At 39.3% G+C, this 18,465-nt stretch overlaps 1 protein-coding gene across 2 annotated transcripts; it reads right to left on the bottom strand.

The window, feature by feature from the left end:
• Nucleotides 1-2,498: 2,498 nt before the first annotated feature.
• On the bottom strand, nucleotides 2,499-17,772 carry ABHD10 (abhydrolase domain containing 10, depalmitoylase). 2 transcript variants are annotated; one of them, XM_025874017.2, is made up of 5 exons: nucleotides 17,522-17,771; nucleotides 13,930-14,113; nucleotides 8,901-9,012; nucleotides 8,450-8,587; nucleotides 2,499-3,609 (listed from the first exon to the last, which is right to left on the bottom strand). In XM_025874017.2, exons 1-5 carry the CDS (start codon nucleotides 17,658-17,660, stop codon nucleotides 3,265-3,267), a joined length of 918 nt encoding a protein of 305 aa, XP_025729802.1. In that variant the 5' UTR covers nucleotides 17,661-17,771; the 3' UTR covers nucleotides 2,499-3,264. The 2 variants fall into 2 exon arrangements, with proteins under 2 accessions (XP_025729802.1, XP_025729806.1); XM_025874021.2 differs by lacking the exon at nucleotides 8,450-8,587 and having other exon boundaries at nucleotides 17,522-17,772.
• Nucleotides 17,773-18,465: the final 693 nt, after the last annotated feature.

Below are 18,465 nucleotides of genomic sequence, written 5' to 3'. Positions count from 1 at the left end.
CTGCTCAGTGAACAGCATACTGTTTAGATTTGTGTCTGGAGATGCCTCTAAGCTTAACAGATGCAGCAAAAGCAAATTTATTCTGTGGCCTCACTTAGCTTTCCTTACCATTGGCCTTTGCCTTTTCTCTCTCCATTGCATGTGCTAAGATTGTTTAGAAGGGTCATGTTGCTTTCAAATAATGTAGGAGTTCCAGAGGATAAGGCACTCAGGGGCTGCTGGTTGTTCAAGCATTTTCCATGTCACTGGATACATGGCATGGAGTGGTTTTAGAAAAGAAAAAAAAAAAAAAAGGAGGGCTTTGGGGAAAAACAGGGAAAAGCCCCACTAAAGTAATTAACAATGCACTGTAATACATGATCTGATACAAAATCATTTGGAATTTGTGATGTTACCCTCTGCAAAGCTGTACTAAATTCTAAAACAGCTTTTCCAGGGGCACCTGGGTGGCTCTGATGGTTGGGCATCCGCCTTCAGCTCAGGTCATGATCTCCAGGTCCTGGGATCAAGTCCCATGTCAGGCTCCCAGCTCAGTGGGGTGTCTGCTTCTCCCTCTCTCCCTGCTTGTGCTCTCTCAAATGAATAAATAAAATATTAAAAAAAACCAACAACAACAAACGGCTTTTCCTATCTTCAGACAGTGAAGGTTTCTCCTCCTCCCCTTTTCTAACCTCTGAGTATTTGAAATGACACCACACAACTAACCTTCCAATTTAGCATCTTGAGAGGAAGGTGCTTTACATAAAAGCCCTGCTCACTTCCTTGCCTCTTTTCTTCCTAACCCCCACACATTATGCCCACCAGTTTCTCACCGGACTGTGCTCAGTGCATTGTAAGGGAAAAGATAGTGACTCCTATGTGTATGTGTCATTGTTCTAAATGTACTGTACTTACCAAATCCTTATGCTTTATTACCTAGCTTTATGTCATCTTACAGCTGACAAAACTTCAAAGAGGTTAAGTAAAGTGTTCAATTACAGGGCTTGTAAATGGTGAGCAGGGATTTTAAACCCACACTGCATAGTCTGTCCCTAACCTCTCTGCACATTGCCTCTACAGGTATGCTATGAATCTCTAATCATGCTCATTTTATTACGACGTTTAGCTCCAGAAAAGTCCCACGGGCAGGGCCACTTCCTCTTCATCTTTTGAATCCTCTGCCTAGTGGTGTCTGGGCAAAGCAGGCCCTGGAATAGCCACCCTGCCATTGGCTATCAACTCACGCTAGCACTAGGCACCGTGGCACGTGCGTGACTTGTGTGTATTTGGTCAATGACTTCTGTTCAGTATAACTCATAGACTGTAGTCCTATAAGGTATTAACCTTTTTAGTATCTGTGTCAGGGGTCCTGAAGACCACCTGTAGGTTCGATGACTTGTTAGGACACACAGGACTCAGCACCTAGTTTTATTCACAGCTAGTACTTATTAGTGAAAGGGTACACAGCAAAATCTGCAAAGGAAAAAGACACATGAGGTGACGTCTGGGGAAATGAGGCATAAGTTTCAAGAATTCTCTCCCAGTGGTCATGCCACATGAGCTGAAATTCCCCCAGTAGTAAGTTGTGACAATACGCGTGAAATGTTGTCCACCAGGCAAGCTTGTGCGATTCAGTGCCCAGGTACTGGGAGCTGGTCACTGAGGCAGCCTCTGCCTGGCACCTATCACAGTTCCAGACTCCCAGAGGGAAAGGTGTTCAGCACAAACCATACTGTTCATACATTAGAGACAGTTTAGGCATAGTGAGCCCCTTTCACCCATTCTGGGACTGGTGGAAACCTCCTAAAAGCCAAGTTCCCAGACGCCAGCCAAGGGCTCACCTTGTAAGCTGGTCTCTCTGAGGCTAAGCCTCAGAAAGCTATGTTAGCTTTTTTTGGCACAGGAATTTTATCGCAATGATTTTCTCTCTGTATGTTATCAATTTGTTTTACATTGACAGACATAACTTAAGCAGGCTAAATAAAGTCCAACCAAACTTAAAAGCTGAAAGACACCAACTCAGTAATATCAAGCCCATTTTAGTTCTTAAAAAACACCTATGTAATAATTGCATTTCATATTTTCTTACTATCTCTGCACTTCAGAAAGCCCTCTGACATAGATGACAGTCACCTGGCTATTTGTACTTAAGGCACATATTAATAGAAAAGGAATGTTTCTGCAGGCAGGCAATAATATATAAAAATTAACTGCCTCTTTAGAATATACTACATCATTAAGATCAAGTCCCCCCATTTAAATGACATATAAGCCAACATTAGAAATGATGTATTTCCTTTATATTACTGTAAAGTCTTGAGCCTTTAAAAAAGGATAACCTTAAGTTCAACTATAACATGCAGAATAACTATATAAAGTGACAGCCTTACTTTTTGAACTTTATTATGCTTCAGACTTTTTTCTGATCATTTCAGATTTTTTCACTGTCCTATATTTTGTGAATTGCATTTTAAAATCAGAAGCAATTTTACAAATCTCTGTGTATGACCGACACCAAACAAAAGACAAAAAATTCCAGCTTTATTAACAATTCTAAGTAGAAGAGAACACAATTAAGAGCTGTCCCAGTTAACATGAGCATTTAGCAGGTAAACATCTCTTCAATAAAAAAGAAATATTTTAATTAAAAAAAATGTATAATATGGATAGACCTAGAGGGTATTAGATTAAGTGAAATTAAGTCTGACAGAGAAAGACAAATATGATGTGATTTCACTTATGTGTGGAACCTAAAAAGCAAAACAAAGCAGAAACAGACCCATATATACAGAGAACAAACTGGTGGCTGTCGGGGGGGTGGGGGGATGAACCAAAATAAGTGAAGGGGAGTGGGAGGTCCAGGCTTCCAGCTACAGACTGAGTAAGTCGCAGGGATGAAACCTACCGCACAGGGAACAGAGTCAATGGTACTGTAATAGCGCTGCACCGTACAGACAGCAGGTACGTCTGTGGTGAGCAGAGCGGAACATATAGAGCTGTTCAATCACTATGTTGTACATCTGAAACTATTATATAACACTGGTGTGCAACTATACTTCTATTAAAAAAAGCCAAGGATTGAAGGAAGGAGAAAATTTTCCAAACAGCAGCTTGTACTTTCTTCACAATTTGTATCATTTGTATTATACATCATTAAATAAATACTCGTGTGATATTTACAAAGTAGAGACAAGAGGAAAAAACCTAAGTATCAGATCTTTCATTTGTTATCCCTCTGCCAATCTTCTGGATCCATGAGTTTACATACCAACTAATAATGTGATTCTAGTTAACTACAGTTGAAAGCTTATCAATTAAGTCATCAATAGTGTAAACAAGGAGTTGAATGTCTGCTTTCTCCTTCATCCGATGATCACTATGTTTCCGGAGGATGACATCTACATCTGTGCTGACCACTCGGTCAGCAACCTGTATGGATGTATGCCAAGGCACGATGTCATCTTTCATGCCATGGAGCAATCGTATGGGGCAGTTCACTGGGATAGGGCTATGGAACAAGCAGTGGTGTTCGGCTTCCTTAATGAAACTATACTGAATGTGATAAATTCCGTCTTCACTGTACCTTGATGGCATGGCCCACACGCCTTTCATCTCTACTTCCTTTTTGACCTATTGGGGAAAATGAGGAAAATAAATGTATGCAACACTAACACACACAATAGTCTTAAACAGTCTAAGAAAAGCAGTCCTAGAAGAGGAGGAAAAAAAGAGATAAAAATGTAATAATGCTAATTATCAATAATTAAACACTATGCAAGGTACCATGACAGGCACTTTACACATAGTATCTCATAAGATCCGGATAAAAATTGTTATTGCATTTTTACAAAAGAGGGTATTAGAGCCCAGAGAAGTTAAATTTCACGTTTAAAACTGAAAGGTAACAACTCTCATAGCTAGGATTCAAACTTAGATTTAGCTTCATCAGGTAACATCTTAAAGCAGGTGCCGCTTCACCCCAAATGAAAGGGAAAACAAAGGGGAGAAAATCATTCATAATATATAAAACCAAATCGTAGGAATAACAATTGTTTAGATTTCAAAAGCACAAAATAACACAGTAGTTACTCTGGCACAATCAAACATAGAATTTCAGGCTAGGGGTGCCTGGGTGGCTCAGTCAGTTAAGGTCGTGATCCTGGGGTCCTGGGATTAAGCCCCGTGTCAGACTTCCAGCTCAGTGGGGAGTCTGCTTCTCTCTCTCCCTCTGCCTCTCCCCCTGCTTGTGCTCTCTCCCTTGCTCTCTCTCAAATGAATAAATAAAATCTTAAAAAAAAAAAAAAAGAATTTCAGGCTAAATGTTACCAAAAAAAAAGCACTGTTTTTGCCTTCCAGAGTCCTAGGGAATGAGAAAAAAATGTGTTTCTTTGGAAGACAATGAAGTCTTCCAAATACTTCCTGAAAACTGAACAAGGAAATCACTTCCACACTTATTCCCTTAAGATGAAACACTGGGTATCTTTTGATTCTTGAAGAATTTTTACTTTTTAGATTATAATTTGTCTTAAATAATTTTTTTAAAGATTTTATTTATTTATTTGAGAGAGAGAGAGAGCACAAGCAGGGGGAAGGGCAGAGGGAGGGAGAGAAGCAGGCTCCCCACTGTGCAGGATCCCGGATCACAGGACCCTGGGATCATGACCTGAGCCGAAGGCAGACACTTAACCGACTGAGCCACCCAGGCACCTCTTAAAAATTTTTTCTAATTATAGTAACGTATAGTCATCATAGAAAACATGGGAAATATAGAAATTATAAAAAGAAGTAATCACATATAATCCCACCTCTTGGATACAACAACCATTAGTATTCTGGCTCATTTCCTTCCAGTATTTTTCTCCATGTATTTGGTTTTATGTACGTAATACATAAAACGGATATCTATTACACATTCATATAGAGTTTTCTACATTGCTTTACTTCTACATAATATCTGGGTTTTAAAAAATTCTATGAAGTTTTCAAAGGTTGCACAGTAGTCCATTATACTGGATCTATGCTAATTAACTATTTCCACACTGCTGGGTACTTCCATGAACATCTTGAGCATAAAGATTTATCTGTATATAATAAATTATTTGGAAGTATTATCAGAACTTTAACTAATATATCAAGATGTAAATATTTTTAAGGCTCTGCAACCATATCATATTAAGGGCATTTCTGACTAGAAAAACAGGTGGACATCTTATCAAAAATAAAGAAAAATATAAGGAAAGAAAAACCAAATATAATATATTGAAAATTTTGTATTTAAACTTTCAGTGAAGAGGGGCGCCTGGGTGGCTCAGTTGGTTAAGCGACTGCCTTCGGCTCAGGTCATGATCCTGGAGTCCTGGGATCGAGTCCCCCATCGGGAGTCTGCTTCTCCCTCTGGCCCTCCCAACCCCTATGCTCTCCCTCTCTCAAATAAATAAAATCTTAAAAATAATAAATATATATTCAGTGAAGATATTACGATTTTTCCATGTTTAAAATGTTAATTTACTGCAAATATGAAAGGAGAGCAAGAATTTAAACAATAAAATATGTATGATATAATCTGTATGTATTTAGGCATTTTAATGCATTTTTTAGAATTGCAAAACAATTTACTGATTCAGTGAAAAAGCTGTGTATCTGAAAGCTATACTCCTAAACATGTCTTCAAGTGATTTGAAATTAATGAAATTCTAAAAAACTGTAAGATATATGAATCTATATTAATACCAAGGCATTTTCTTCATTAAAACATGGGAACTGAATATTTAGGGCAAAAATGATATTCAGTGATCCTCAAAAGTACTTAGGATAATTACTAAATTTCTAATTTCAGTAATTAGAACTGTTTCATTGGTTATTCGATGAAGTGGAACCGGTGGTAATTACTGAGACGTAATTAAGAACAGCTGCATTTTAAGTATCCCCGTCCCCCACCCAGCTGTTATCTGCCATCGAATTGAATGAATACTGTCCATCTGAAGAACAAACTTCCCTTTCACAGAATGTTATATGTAACTGAACCCTCAAAAACAAAAAGTTCAGAAATAGCAAAAAACACCATTAACCGAAGAAAATGTACACTACACACTAAGTTATACAGCTAGAAGAAACCACAGCAAGGCGATGTGGTTGAGAAGCTTGTGTTCCAAACAGCTGTGCATCCTGTCTGATGGCTTCTAGTGTTCAAAGAAGGAGACATCATTAGAGTCAGTTCCGACACAATAAGCAATGCTGAGTGTTAACAATGCCCGGGCTAAAGATGAGAGTAAAAATCACCACTTTCGCTGCCTTGCCATTGTTAGAGCTAGTTGCTTCTGTGAAGAGACAGTGGTCTTAGTGTCCCTGCTCTTCCCATATGCTTTTAAATTAACATGCTTCTACTAACAACCATTTGCTGGTCTGATATAGGATTCGCAAAGACATGCCCTGACTTGCAGGCTATAGATCTTCTCAGTCACTTAGGGGATACCTGCCATATCCTCCCTGAGTGATGGGGATAGACACACATAAAAAGAAGTGTACAAAGATCCTGTCATTTACCATAACAACAACGAAAAAATTATTTAATCACCTCCTTCCCAATCTGCTATGTTCTTGAAATAATTTCCTACCAGGAGAAACACTATTTAATTGAGTTAGAGGATGGGGTAAAGGGTTCAAAGTTTATATGCAGAAAGATGCAATGGTAGGAGAATTTAGCAGCATGAGAACATTGAGCAACTATGTATGAAAAACAACTAAGAAAACAAACAAAAAATCAGAAATAGGAGGTAAGTACAAAGACCAGCTTTGTAATTTTAGCCCTCAGAGGAAATGACATAAAATCTGCATATGCAGACAATGCCATTTCTTTTCTTTCTTTCTTTCTTTTTTTTTTTTTTAAAGATTTTATTTGACAGAGACACAGCAAGAGAGGGAACACAAGCAGGGGGAGTGGGAGAGGGAGAAGCAGGCTTCCCACAGAGCAGGGAGCCCAATGCGGGGCTCGATCCCAGGACCCTGGGATCACAACCTGAGCCGAAGGCAGACACTTAATGACTGAGCCACCCAGGTGCCCCCAGACAATGCCATTTCTTAAGAAGCTGAGAAGAATGTGGACTGAGAAATAAGCTTAGAACAGGTAATATATGGCACTGGTATGTATCAGTGCAGAACTTGAGGCAAAGTCAACCATACCCTACTATTCAAAACCACATACGCTTTTTCCTTATTTCCTTTCCTCCTCCATGTGCTCATCCACTCTCCAGAGCGGTGGATCTCCAACTTCACTGGAGGGGCTTGTTAAAACAGATCACTGGGTCGCGCTCCCAGTTTCTGGGGGGAAAGCTCAGGAACATGCATTTCTAACAAATTCTCAGGTGATGCTGACGCTGCTGGCCTTGGGACAACACTTTTTGAACCACTACTCGACTGTTTTTTTGTTTTAAAGATTTTATTCATCTATTTGACAGAGAGAGAGAGAGAGGCAGAGAGGCAGGCAGAGGGAGAGGGAGAAGCAGGCTCTCCGCTGAGCAGGGAGCCCGATGCGGGACTCGATCCCAGGACTCCGGGATCATGACCTGAGCCGAAGGCAGCCACTCAACCGACTGAGCCACCCAGGTGCCCCTCGACTGTTTTTCTTACATTTTCTGTGCCTCAGTCCTACCAGGATCATAGTCCCACAGGTGACATCTAGATCCTTAGGAAAAAGACATGCAGAGAACTCAACTGGTTGCAAAACAGTAACAAAATATACAAAAATAAACAGCTATGACGCACGATTTCTTTACTCCTGCAGACAACTGAAGTGCTTAAACATATGTCCAATAATGAAGTGTAACAAATAAATTACCTTCATTCATTTTGGAAACCTCATTTCAGTCATGATTTGCTGAAGGGCATGCTAGTAATGAAAAGCACATTTTTTTTTTAAGTGAGAATTAGCAGTAGAAAATAATGCCAACTAGGTGTCTAAGCCAGGAATGGCAAATCTCATCTCCTGTGTGCTAATTCTGATCGACCGATAATGTGTACTTGGAGAGCTCCGCTAAGAAAGGCTCTGAGGCTGCTTTCAGGCTTAAAAAAAAAAGTTTCATAATTGACGAGCCAAGTATAACATGATCATAAGAATAAGTACTATTTCCCAGATGCCACAAAGTAAGAATAAGAGGTACAAAAAGAGATCACAATGTGTAAGTTAAGTAAATGTCATTAATAAAGAAAATGTTGCAAAAAAAGAAATTTAAAGTGTGTTTTCATTAACGTGGCTCAAATATTTGGCAGAATGATTTGAAGAGGCTGTGAAAAAAAGGAAACCTTGAACAAGAGACCAGTTAGTTAAAGACAGAGATTATACACAAAAAGGCAGCTAAGGCAAAAGATGAGCCAGCATAGGAAGTCAAAGGACAGATGACACATGGACGAAAATTCAAAGACAGAGGGAGCAGGAGAATGACAGGAGGTATACGCTAAGGCTGCTGTGACTTACCTCAACAGGAAGCTGACTGAACTGTGTCACTAGGCCATCTACAGCTGCTGCTATACCAATAAGGGCAACAACCTTTTGTGGCCTTGCGATTGCAGCATGAAACATAAGCCATCCACCGAGGCTAGACCCAACTAGTATCTAAAAATAAAAATTTATAGTTTTAAAGAGGAATTTTCTTTTCTGTAAGAGGATTGAGTAATTTATGTATGTACTTTTTTTCTTCTACATCCATTAGCTCCCAGACTTTTAATATTTGGCACAAAGTAGAATTAAAATTATGATTGCAGTGAAAAGTAAAATGCTTACATTTTACGAGAAAGTGAAAATAGAACAATTTTAAATCAAATACCAAAAGTGATGGTTAAACATTTAAACTACTTAATTTTCATAGCTAAAGAAACAGCTAAAAAATCATGAGGTTAGTTAATAATCATATTTAACAAAAAGTCACCTGTGGCCCTTCAGCTAAGTCATCAATTATAGAAAGAACATCTTTTCTCCATCTTCCCACTGTGCATTCTTGTAAGTTGCCATCTGAATTTCCAACTCCAGAGTAATCAAACCTAGAGAAAGGGAAAACAAATCTGTATCTAGATGTCTATCTATGTTTGTTTCTCTGATTTTTAAGGAAGACAGCACATTTATCATTATTACAATGCTTAAAATATATTAAAATAAAACACTGAGGTCAGTACATATTTCAGCAGACCCCACTGGCATAACCTTCAAATATCGCCTCCATCCACTAACTCTCTCACCTTCCCCGCCACCAGCGGCGGCTCCACGTCACGATCTCCTCTGCCTGGACCAGCGTGACAGTCTCCGCCTAAGTCTCCTGCCTCCCTTTCCTATCCTTGTAGTCTCTTCCCCATGTCGTCAGTGATCCTTTTAAAGCAAAAATCATGTCTTGCACAAACCCTCCAAAAGCTTTCTATAATCTTAAAATGAAATATGAAGTCCTTACCATCCCGTGGCCTCTGACTACCTCTCTGATCTCGTTTCTTCCTGTTGCCTCCCTCCCAACTATATCTTCACTCACTTTCTTGAAGTTAATGGAATACACCACCCATGTTTGTGCCTCGGGAGTTTTACATCAGCTGCTCTCTCTACACCTCCAGATATCCACTTTGCTCGCTCCCTCACTTCATTCAGGCCTCAGGCTCCAATGTTACATCCCCAGCGATGCCTTCTGTGACCAACTCAATCCAAAATTGTGCTTCTTTCATCATTCTCGAATTCCTCACCCTGCTTTATTTTCTTCATGGCAGATTCTGCTACTTGACATATAAGAAATGTGACTGTGGTCTGTCTCCCACACTGGAATGGAAGCACCATTTGGGCCTGGACTATTTTGTTCACCACTGCTTTCCCAGTGCCTAGATCACCACTTTGCATATGGTACGTGCTTAGTATTTACTAAATTAATGAAAGGGAAAAAGGCAAATCAAATTTATGAACACCAGCTCATCCTGTTAGTCTGCTTCTCTTTCCAACTTTCTAGTTCTCCAGGCTCAAAGTCTGTGTGATCTCTGCATTTTCCCTCTCCTTCAAGGCCTCAATTCAACAGATCATGAAGTATACCACACCTGCAGACTGCCTTGAACCTCAGTGCCTGGGTAAGCCTTTCGTAATGCTGAGTCTTTGCATGCGGTCCCACTGCCTGGAAAGCCTTCCTTCCCCACCCAAACTCCTACTCATTAAGTCAAGGCACTTCCTTTGAGGCACTTTCTTTGACATACACGCCCCGCTTACTACCATCAGTCACCTTCTTTTGTATGTACTCATTCAACACTTTTTGTATTATGTTGTAATCAAGTTTCAAATGTTTGTCTGACTACGATGTCAGTTCTGCAAGAGCAGACCATTTTATTCAAATCTTCTTTTTTTCCAGGGTACGGAACGCTGCCCCCCCCATCCTCGCTCACTCCCTCTCATTTCTCCTCATTCATCTCTCTCTGCAGTTTGGTAAGACCACTATCATGCTACAAAACTGGCCTAGCACAGTAGCCTCCTGTGTTTCTACGACTAGTCCCTCTCCAAACGGATCTACTTTATATCTGTCAGGTTTTTTTCTGCAACATTATATTGACATGGCATAAGCTTCAGTGGTTCCCTGTGACATACAACATAAACATTTAGCGTGTCAGCCTGTTTTTACAGACCATTAGCTTCTGGTCATCTTGGATCAACCTTTTATCATTTCATCAGAGGCAAATGCCACATTGGGCAAGCTGATCAACTCGCTGTTACTCAGCTGGCTCTCGCTTTCTGTCCTGTTTCATGCCTCATACTGTTCTCTTCACCTGGAGTACCTTCTCCTTTCACCTTCACAGCTCATACGCTCTTAGAGCTTAGTCCAAATGAACCTTTTTTTGCTGGAGAAACTTCCCAGAAAAGCTGAAGAAAAAATTTCTACCTCATGAAGCTTATATAGAATTCATTTTTAGCAGTTACAATCAACTTTTTACAACCTGCTCTGTAAGACAGTTTGCGTGTGTAGTGCGCCTCGTCATCACTGTGAGACTGACAGATCCTCGCGGGGAACACCATTCTTGGTTTGTCTTTGCATTCTTCACAGAGGCGAGGCATATAAGCCTCATACACTGAGTATCACAACACATACTAAATAAATAAAAGCGGAAGATAAAAGTCAAAAGAATCACTTTATTCAAATTTGAAGCTTTCATGTTTTGTTTACTCTTCAAATCTGGTGAAAACTAATCCTAGTGTTTTTAGTGTACTCGTAAGAATATATATATGAGATATATAGCATATAACATTTTCTTAGGAATTTATAAATCCTGGAGAAAGAAGAAATAAAAATTTTCTTTAGGTATAAAGTGAAATGATTTGGGACCCATGGGAATTGTGTAACAAGGCTGCTGCTGAAGTCTCGATCAGTTATTACTTCTCGCAATCCAGGGTACATGGCAGACAGACCCAGGAGAAGAGGGAAGACACCAGTCAATCCTCCTTTTCCCTCCCCTGGTGGGCAATCGGGCATCTCTACTTGCTGCATCTTTTACAGCTGCCTTCTAAATATATGATGCAGATGCAGAATACATACAGAGTCCCTCCAAAGAGGGAAAAGTAAACATTTAGTGACACTAAAAAGTATAAGTAAAAAATACAGTTCACTCTTGTTGAACCCTAATGAAGGCACGGAGACAATTCAAACATATTCAGCTGTTTAGGACTTTAAAACATAGCAACACACTACTGTTCTAGCAGCCTCAACACTCTGGGACATATCCCCAAATCTACAATTAAATATTTTATGACAAATAAATATGAGAGAATACCAGCCCTAAGGCCATGTGCTACATTCCTGAGCTCTGACTCAATCTTATGTTAGGCAGGGTGACAGGACTTCAAGAAACCATTTTCCTATAGCCATATGTACCACTTCTTGTACAATATACAAAACTAACTATTTCTTCAAGATCCAAGATCTTACAGCCAAAAACACAACAAAAATAAACTGAGGAACTGGTGTATAAATAAAAGATAAAATCTCCTATAACAAGCTAAAATGCAATCAATAGTTAATAGTGATTAGATTGCAATGAAGTTTGATAAAAGCAAATAAAAAGGAATTTGGTTAAATTAAAATTTTATAGTGAAGGGCTATACTTCTATAAGGTTTATAAAATATATTTTGGCTATGTTTTAACACAGTACCACTTAATGGTCTGTACACATTATAATTCAATCGTGTTCATTTACCTTTAAAAAATGTATTTCATATGTATCCAAAATGCAGAAAACCTAGAGATGTCATGCCTTATAGGGAGATAGGAACTGGTTACAGTGCTCATAGTCTCAATTTAAATTCAAGAACCAGTAAAATGGTGATTTCTTGATTCAAATTCTTTTGGGGACAAAAAGAATGATGGCAATTTTTCTGATATTATCATGCTTTGATCCGGGTAGTGCTCCTTCCTGTATAGCTCTTCCTTCTTACCCACATCTGAACTATCCTTCAGTGTGCCTTTATGAAGTATTTTTTATCCACTTCAATCCTCAGTTTTCTCTCACTTTGTGCAATTAAGTATACTGTTCTTTTGACACAATCACATTCTGATGAGTATTTTTGCTCAATTTCTCATATGTATTTTATCTTGTGTTTCCCCAACCTGATCTTAAGAACAATGGCCATGTTTTAGAATTCGCTGTGTATTTTATGGCACCCAGCAATAGTACTAGAAAGTCTACTTGGAAAAGATAGTCCAGTCTTCAGAATAACAGTTAAGTCAGTGCAGATTTTTAAAAGTTCTGAGCATGAAAATAAAACCACTCAGTTAATATGATAAAAGGAGTAACACTAAATCCATATAATTGACATAATCTCAGCTAATATATTGAATAAAATCTGTAAGTTTTGTTTTTAAAATTTATTTACTATCTTATTTTTGAAAGATATATTTTCTAGACCCACTGAGTGAATGTTAGTGAGACTACTAACAATTTAGATGAATACATTTTTAGGCTGTTAGTGATAGAAAGGATTCAGAAACTATCTTTAGTTCAACCTGCCCTTTTTTTATGATGAAGAAAACAGGTCCAGTGTTTATCAGCTGACTCATCTTGTCACAGTTATTGCTGGAACTGATTCTAGTACCTATACTTCTTGCATCCCAGGCCAGTGTTCTTTCTACTAAACCATACTATCTCTTCTGGCAAATTAGGCACTATATAAATGATTGTTACAGGTACATAAACCCAATAACAACAATGTAAGCACATTGTTTTACTAAAATAATTATCAGTATGAAATACTGGGAACCGTGATACCAAATTTTGGTTAAACAACACATATCTTCTCTATTTATGCTTCTACATATTCACCTACAGGAGTGAGGGGAAAGAGAAACCTCAGTGGAAAGGTGAATTATACAATACTAATTTTCGAATACTTTATTTTTTTATAGGGGCGTGGAAAGCCAATGAAAATACTAAGCCAGAGAAATAAATTTAGGAGTTAAGAGACTACACTTAAAACCAAGGGGAAGAATGGGCTCAATAGGAAGAGGATGGGAAATGAGAACCTAAAAGATCCCAGGTAAGAGACATGAAAAATATACAATATTCTTAAATACATATTTTAAAAGTAGAGTTATAAAGAGTGGCCAAATAAAAGCCTTTAAGTCCCCAGTGGAAAACCACAATATAATTACATTACAAGAAAGCCAACTACTATTATTGGTTTGCTGTCCTGTTGGATTATTCTATCTAGAATTTAGTTACCACTAGTTTCCTTTCCTGCCAGCATTGTCAGGGTGGCACAAAGACCATTAAAAAAGGTCTTTTAAGGGTTGCATTTATGATAGCCCTAAATCACAAGGTTAAAGTTTACAGACCATTAAAATAAGTTAATCCATAAAAACACTGGCATTTGCTTTAACTGGTTAGAGCAGAAATAATTCTCTGTTGCCATGCTAAATGGTAGTAGTATTTTCTCTGAAATGCATTGTTCCTACCTTATATAGGCGTGACCTAGAGATTTGCAAAACTCTTCAATCGCCAATGCTTTTGTACCATTCATATTAGAAATATAGCCAGGGATGAAGATAACTCCTGGACTTTTGCCTTTTAGCTTCTTATAAGCCAGGTTTGGAAGGTCTGGTCGACTAAGGAAAGAGACTGATGTCTTTTGTCTGCAAGCTAAACAAAGTACACAAAACATAAACTACAGTTCACAAATACTGTTTTTGGAAAACCATATACAATTGACCCTTGAACAACATGAGGGTTGGGGTGCTAACCTCCCACGTAGTCAAAAATCTGCGTGTAACTTTTTTAAAAAAATTTTTTATTGTTATGTTAATCACCATATATTACATCATTTGTTTTTGATGTAGTGTTCCATGATTCATTGTTTGTTCATAACACCCAGTGCTCCATGCAGAATGTGCCCTCTTTAATACCCATCACCAGGCTAACCCATCCCCCTACCCTCCTCCCCTCTAGAACCCTCAGTTTGTTTTTCAGAGTCCATCATCTCTCATGGTTCGTCTCCCCCTCTGACTTACTCCCCTTCATTCTTCCTCTCCTGCTATCTTCTTCTTTTTCTTTTTTCTTAAAATATGTTGCGTTATTTGTTTCAGAAGTACAGACCTGTGATTCAACAGTCTTGCACAATTCACAGCGCTCACCGTAGCACATACCCTCCCCAATGTCTATCACCCAGCCACCCCATCCCTAAAAATCTGCGTGTAACTTTTGACTCCCCCAAAACTTAACTACTAATAGCCTACTGTTGATTGGCGGCCTTACCAATAACATAAACAGTTGATTAACACATATTTTGTTTGTCGCATATATTACATATCATATTCTTACAACAAAGTAGGCTAGGGAAAAGAAAATGTTAAGAGAATCATACAGAAAATATATTTACAGTAGTGTACTGTATTTATGGAAAAAAAAAAACAATGTATAAGTGGACCTTTGCAGTCAAACCCATATTGTTCAAGGGTCAACTGTATATTTTCAATCTGAGCTTTCTTAACTTGTCAAATTGATGTCAAAACTACTTCCATTTAAGAGGAAAAACAAAAAGACTTGAAGTACTAAAATCACAAGCCTATGCATGGTATTTTCTGAACTCATATCAAAATCAGTGCCTTTGAGCAAGGTCCAATCTTGATTCTTCCAAAATATGCAATGAGGAGGAAATTTCAAGGCAATAAAAGATAAAGACTTGTAAAAAATGTTTTCCTGTTGCTGCTGTATCATCTGTCCTAAATAGTATCAATCAACTTTCAGATTTCTCTATACCAGTTTTAGCCTTCTCTTGTGAGTTTTTTTAATTTTTTCAATGTTTGAGGAGTTTCACATCCTCTACTTTTTGTCAGGGAGGGGGAGAAACAAGTCTGGTCTGCCGTTGAGAAACTGTTCCAAAGGTGGGGCTGCTGGTGTGCCACTTTTACTACTGGCTCCCTCGCCACCCACAGATTCATGGTCTATGGTAATAGCCAATCATGACTCTTTATCAGCTGAGATGGCTTCAGTGAGCAGTTTCTTTACAAGTGACCTTGAATAATTTATAATAGTACCATTTTTGGAAAAAGATTTCTCACAGGGCTCTGCAATCACTATGTGTTTTATTTGTTGGTTTGGCTTTTTGTGAATGCTACACAGATCTTCATGCAATTTAAGTACAATAGTACAACTGGCAAACTTTACAAGGTTACTCATTGTTTCATTGTTTTTGAAGTTTTTTCCTACCATAAAATCTATACTTGCTCTTAAAAAAAAGTAAAAAGATATTTAAAAGAACATTAAGTCATTTATAATCCCACCTCCTCCTTCCAGAGAAATTAGGTTTGTGGGGCGTCTGGGCGGCTCACTCGGTTGTGTCCAACTCTTGATTTCTGCCCAGGTCATGATCTTGGGTGTGAGATGAAGCTCCGCATCCGGCTCCGTGAAGAGCACAGAGTCGGCTTGGGATTCTCTCTCTCGCTCTCCCCCCACCCCCCATCCCCCCCATCCCCCACGCACACACACAAGACACACATTCCTGCTTTCTCAATAAATAAATAAATCTAAAAAAAAAAGTTTGTGTATTTCCTTACAGTCTTTTCCTGGACTAACAAAATCTCTTATAGTAAATGAAACCTTCCTCTCCTTTATTGTGGCCAATGAAAACATCTTGGCCCCCTCCACGAGAGTTGATAAAAGCTTCCTTCATTTTGGATTTGAGTTTTTTTTTTTTTTTTTTTTTAAAGTAGGCTCTATGCCCAGGTAGGGCTTGAACTCACGAACCTGAGGTCAAGAGTCCTACACTCTATCAACTGAGCCATCCAGGCAGCCTGAGAAGTTGAATTTTTAAAAACTGAATTGAAGGCGTAAAGCTATCCTTATTACATATAAGTGTGTTTCAAAGTTTCAGTGTATAGTGAAATATGCCAAATTTAAAACTTTTAGCGAAAACCAGGGCTAGTAGGGGCCAGTCACGTTGGTTGGTAGACTGTATTTGCAAAAATGTCAACTTCCAATTTCCTTAGCTCAGCACTCAAAAAATCCCTCCTATCCTCTTCTTGATATTACTTCCCCAAGCAGGAATTTCTTCTGGAGACGATTACAATTTACTTCATCTTGATGAGTTGTAAGAGGACAGGTTCTTAACATTACACCCATTATCCTACAACGATGAGCTCAAAGGCTGATGCGTTAAGTTCTCAATGATGTGCCAAATAGATGAAAGAGTATTACAATCTAGTTAATGAACTGACATACCATACTTCGATAGAGGAACTTACATATAACAAGCCTTTAGGTTGTATAGAATTAAATGTAAGTTAAGCTGATTATATACATTTAAAAATTTTAACTAAAACAAAGGGTATCAGCAATGACGTTTCTATTCCAAGCACAGTGCACCTGACAGCTTGTATGGCAAAGGTGTAAACAACAAAACCGGAGAATAAAAAGACACAATTCAGAAAGACAGACTATATATGCTGAGGGTAGGGTGGTACGGAGAAGAATCAAAGACAAGATAAAGACAACATTCTGATGCTCTCATTTTTGGTCCAAATTCTAGTTTCCTTTGTTGAGTAATGATTATGGTTTTCACTGAGCCGGGAGCATCGAGAAGGCAAAATCAGAAATTAGGCTTGATGGCGGCGTCTACACTTTTGCAACAACAAAAAAGTTCATATCGTAAATTCCCTCAAGTGAAACAAAGGCAGGTCTAAGCATCCTAAGAGTCAAGATTTGTAAACCCCTTAGACCCGAAGAGAAAAGAAAGAAAAAGCAACTAATAAACGCACATCTTAATATTTCCTAGGGTTGGCGCTTAACGCGCGGGGAGGCAGGCAGGGAGTAGAATCCTGAAAACGGCAGAGCGGAAAACGCCAGCAAGGGCCCGGGCTGTGCAGGATACCCGGGGGCCAGGAAGAGGTCTTCTTACTGCCTTCACCAGAATTGTTGAAAGCGCCTAAAACTGGGGTACTGAGAATGGGAGAAGAGCATTTTGAAATAGGGCGCCAAAAACGCACTAGACAGGAACGCACTGAACCCGATATTCGAAAGAACGCGTACTTCTCCCGCCTTTCGGACACTGACCTGGGAGCCACAGCGGCGTTCCCTCGGGCTTCCCGGCGAGTAACGCGGTGAGGCCACGGTGGAAGCCGAAGACTGCCGCTTTGCTCCACCTCCGGCAAGGTACCCAAGCGCCCAGAGCCGCCATGCCCAGTCCGGCCATCTTCCCAGCGGCCCCTGAGCACCGAGCCGACTCACAGAGTCGCTCAGTGCACAATAACTGAGGCTGCGCGTGCGCCGCCAGCCGGAAGCCCGGACTTGCTAAAGAGTACCCCGGGAGCGTAGCACCAGAGAGCGCACATGCGCAGAGCGTCGTCGCGCTGGCCCTCCTCTCGCTATTGGACAGTTGATTCTCTCATTTTTTTGCCTTTGATGCTGCAGAATGTTTTGAGTGACTTCAGTAGGCGACTTTTTCAATGGGCAGATAGATATTCCGTGGCTGGAGGCGCCGAGAGAACGCGAATCCAACGCTCCTAGATAGGAAACCGTCTCATCATCCCGAGGACACTAGGGAGCGAAAGCATAAGATGCTAGCTAGCTAGGCTGCTTGCATTACAACTCGCTCTCCCTCCCCGACAGTTTTAAGCTGTACCGGAAATGCTTCCAAGATCTGACCTTAATCCTGCTTACAGAAATACCCGGAGTGGACTCGCTCACGGCTCCTTCGTTTTTTGCTCTAGCTCTTTGTATGCCTGACAATTGAATTTTGGAATTATTCCGTCCCCTGCCATATGTTAATGTGCAAAAATAAATCCCAGTAGATAAACGATCTCAACGGAAGAATAAAATTGAGAGGATTTAAATACACTGAGCATATTTCATAGTTTGGGGAAAGAAGGGACTTTCTTAAGCAAGATATGAAACAAAATCATAAAAAATAAAAATGTATATGAATTTCAACTTTTTGAATGGCAAAAGTCATCTTGAGTCAAATGAGAGTCTAGAAAAAACTGATTTTACAGCACAGA

This window comes from Callorhinus ursinus, unplaced genomic scaffold (assembly GCF_003265705.2).
Source record: "Callorhinus ursinus isolate GAN/ISIS: 27379988/994484 unplaced genomic scaffold, GSC_fseal_2.0 scaffold1, whole genome shotgun sequence".
NCBI lineage: Eukaryota > Metazoa > Chordata > Mammalia > Carnivora > Otariidae > Callorhinus > Callorhinus ursinus.
The sequence above is the reverse complement of the archived record's forward strand: the minus strand, read 5'-3'. Positions and strand labels throughout refer to the sequence as shown.